Genomic DNA, 2500 nt, shown 5'->3' with positions numbered 1-2500 from the left:
ACTCTCTCTGTTTGATCAGAGTAAAGTAACAGCCCTCTACAGATTACAGAGTTAAACAAACAACACCAGCTAACAGGGCAACGCACAGATGAATCATTCTAGAACTATATACAGTACCTTCTCTCTCCCCATCATGCCTTCCCCCCTCCACCCTCCACCCTCTCACTCTTCCCCCTTCCACCCTCTCACTCTTCCCCCTTCCACCCTCTCGCTCTTCCCCCCCTCCACCCTCTCGCTCTTCCCCCTCCACCCTCTCGCTCTTCCCCCTCCACCCTCTCGCTCTTCCCCCTTTCACCCTCTCGCTCTTCCCCCTTCCACCCTCTCGCTCTTCCCCCTTCCACCCTCTCGCTCTTCCCCCTTCCACCCTCTCGCTCTTCCCCCTCCACCCTCTCGCTCTTCCTCCCTCCACCCTCTCGCTCTTCCCCCCTCCACCCTCTCGCTCTTCCCCCTTCCACCCTCTCGCTCTTCCCCCTTCCACCCTCTCGCTCTTCCCCCTCCACCCTCTCGCTCTTCCCCTCTCCACCCTCTCGCTCTTCCTCCCTCCACCTTCTCGCTCTTCCCCCTTATCTCTCTCTCCTCCTCTCTTTACAGAGGTCGTAATTCAACATAAAGTCTGTAGTGTGAAGTAGGTTCCATATCTATGGATAGGTCCCCAAATTGCACCCTATCCCTTATGTAGTGCACACATTTTGACCAGAGTCCTATGAGTTGCCATGGCGCCCTAGAAGCCCTGCTAGCAGCCTAAGTACATATTCAGTTGTTTGTAATTGTTGTTTTTTGAAAAATCATCTCTTTCGTTTTTTTTTGTTGATAACATAGAGATTTTATTGCATGTATCTGGTGCTTTTTGAGCCATGGATTTACAGGTTGACGGTCAGGGGAACACTATGGCCATGGATTTACAGGTTGACGGTCAGGGGAACACTATGGCCATGGATTTACAGGTTGACGGACAGGGGAACACTATGGCCATGGATTTACAGGTTGACGGACAGGGGAACACTATGGCCATGGATTTACAGGTTGACGGACAGGGGAACACTATGGCCATGGATTTACAGGTTGACGGACAGGGGAACACTATGGCCATGGATTTACAGGTTGACGGTCAGGGGGAACACTATGGCCATGGATTTACAGGTTGACGGACAGGGGAACACTATGGCCATGGATTTACAGGTTGACGGACAGGGGAACACTCTTTGGCTAGCTAGTGTCATGACTCTCCTGTGAGGATCCAAAGACCGGGTTACAACGGATCAACACCCGTCAGACCTCTCTCACCCGCAGAGGGGTGGAGGGATTGATGTGGGGGGGTTTTATAACACCAGACCTCTCTCACCCGCAGAGGGGAGGAGGGATTGATGTGGGGGGGTTTATAACACCAGACCTCTCTCACCCGCAGAGGGGAGGAGGGATTGATGTGGGGGGGTTTTATAACACCAGACCTCTCTCACCTGCAGAGGGGAGGAGGGATTGATGTGGGGGGGTTTTATAACACCAGACCTCTCTCACCTGCAGAGGGGTGGAGGGATTGATGTGGGGGGGTTTATAACACCTCACGTTCGGTCGTAAATTGTAAATCTCTAGGACGGAGGGAAACTTTCTCTCTCTGCACATTAAAAATTGAGATTGGAATATTTTTTTTTTACAGAGACGTTTTGCCGCCCAAAAACTCAGTGTCACTGTCCACTGTCCGTACCATTTGTGTGGTACGGAATGATCAGTTAAGGCTGGGGTTTGTGCAATTGCAAGGAGAATGCGACGTTCAGAATTATGAGACTGAGACTGATGAGGTAATGATTAATTAAATGAATGTTATACGTCTTATAAATCATCTAGAGTTTAATCCGGGAGATGGTAACTCGGTAAAGAACTTCTTCCCGTGGTGCCCCAATTCTTAAATAGTTAATTGTTTCATGATTAATTTAATCGAGAATTACACCTAGTTAGTTGATTCGATACATAACAGTCACCAGATTAATTAAAGCCACGACACGACACTGGCTAGCTGGCTAATGTTTTTTTGTTTGAATGATGCAGCTAGACACTGTACCAGCTTTTGGGTTTTACCCTGGCTGCCTGTTCCTGGTCTTTTGAAAACATCTGAGGAGTCACCTGAAGCGTGAGAGGAATGGGAGATACAGTTGAGGAATGCAGTGCTGAGGCAGAGGGCTCATAGTGAGGACGACTGGCTACTACTCTGAACGGTGTGTGGTGAACATTCTGGTGCCCAAAGCTGCTGTACTGGTTGATCTAACTACAGTTAGAGTATTCATGATGATATACTGGTTGATCTATTCATGATGTAACTATAGCTAGACTATTAATAGTGATGTACTGGTTGATCTATTCATCATGTAACTATAGCTAGACTATTCATGATGATGTAGTGGTTGATGTAACTATAGCTAGACTATTCATGATGATGTACTGGTTGATATATTCATGGTGATGTACTGGTTGATCTATTCATGGTGATGTACTGGTTGATCTATTT

The 2500-nt window shown here is 48.1% G+C and overlaps 1 protein-coding gene across 1 annotated transcript in view; it reads right to left on the bottom strand.

The window, feature by feature from the left end:
* LOC124026272 (calcium/calmodulin-dependent protein kinase type II delta 2 chain-like) overlaps positions 1–715 on the bottom strand; it is a 66553-nt gene extending 65838 nt beyond the window's left edge. Inside the window, exon 1 of the mRNA XM_046339373.1 lies at positions 687–715. Within this exon, the coding sequence (XP_046195329.1) occupies positions 687–715 (29 nt within the window). The remainder of the gene's footprint in view (positions 1–686) is intronic.
* Between the last annotated feature and the right edge of the window lie 1785 nt (positions 716–2500).

The sequence above is a fragment of the Oncorhynchus gorbuscha genome, unplaced genomic scaffold, assembly GCF_021184085.1.
Source record: "Oncorhynchus gorbuscha isolate QuinsamMale2020 ecotype Even-year unplaced genomic scaffold, OgorEven_v1.0 Un_scaffold_2684, whole genome shotgun sequence".
Classification (NCBI taxonomy): Eukaryota; Metazoa; Chordata; class Actinopteri; order Salmoniformes; family Salmonidae; genus Oncorhynchus; species Oncorhynchus gorbuscha.
The sequence above is the reverse complement of the archived record's forward strand: the minus strand, read 5'-3'. Positions and strand labels throughout refer to the sequence as shown.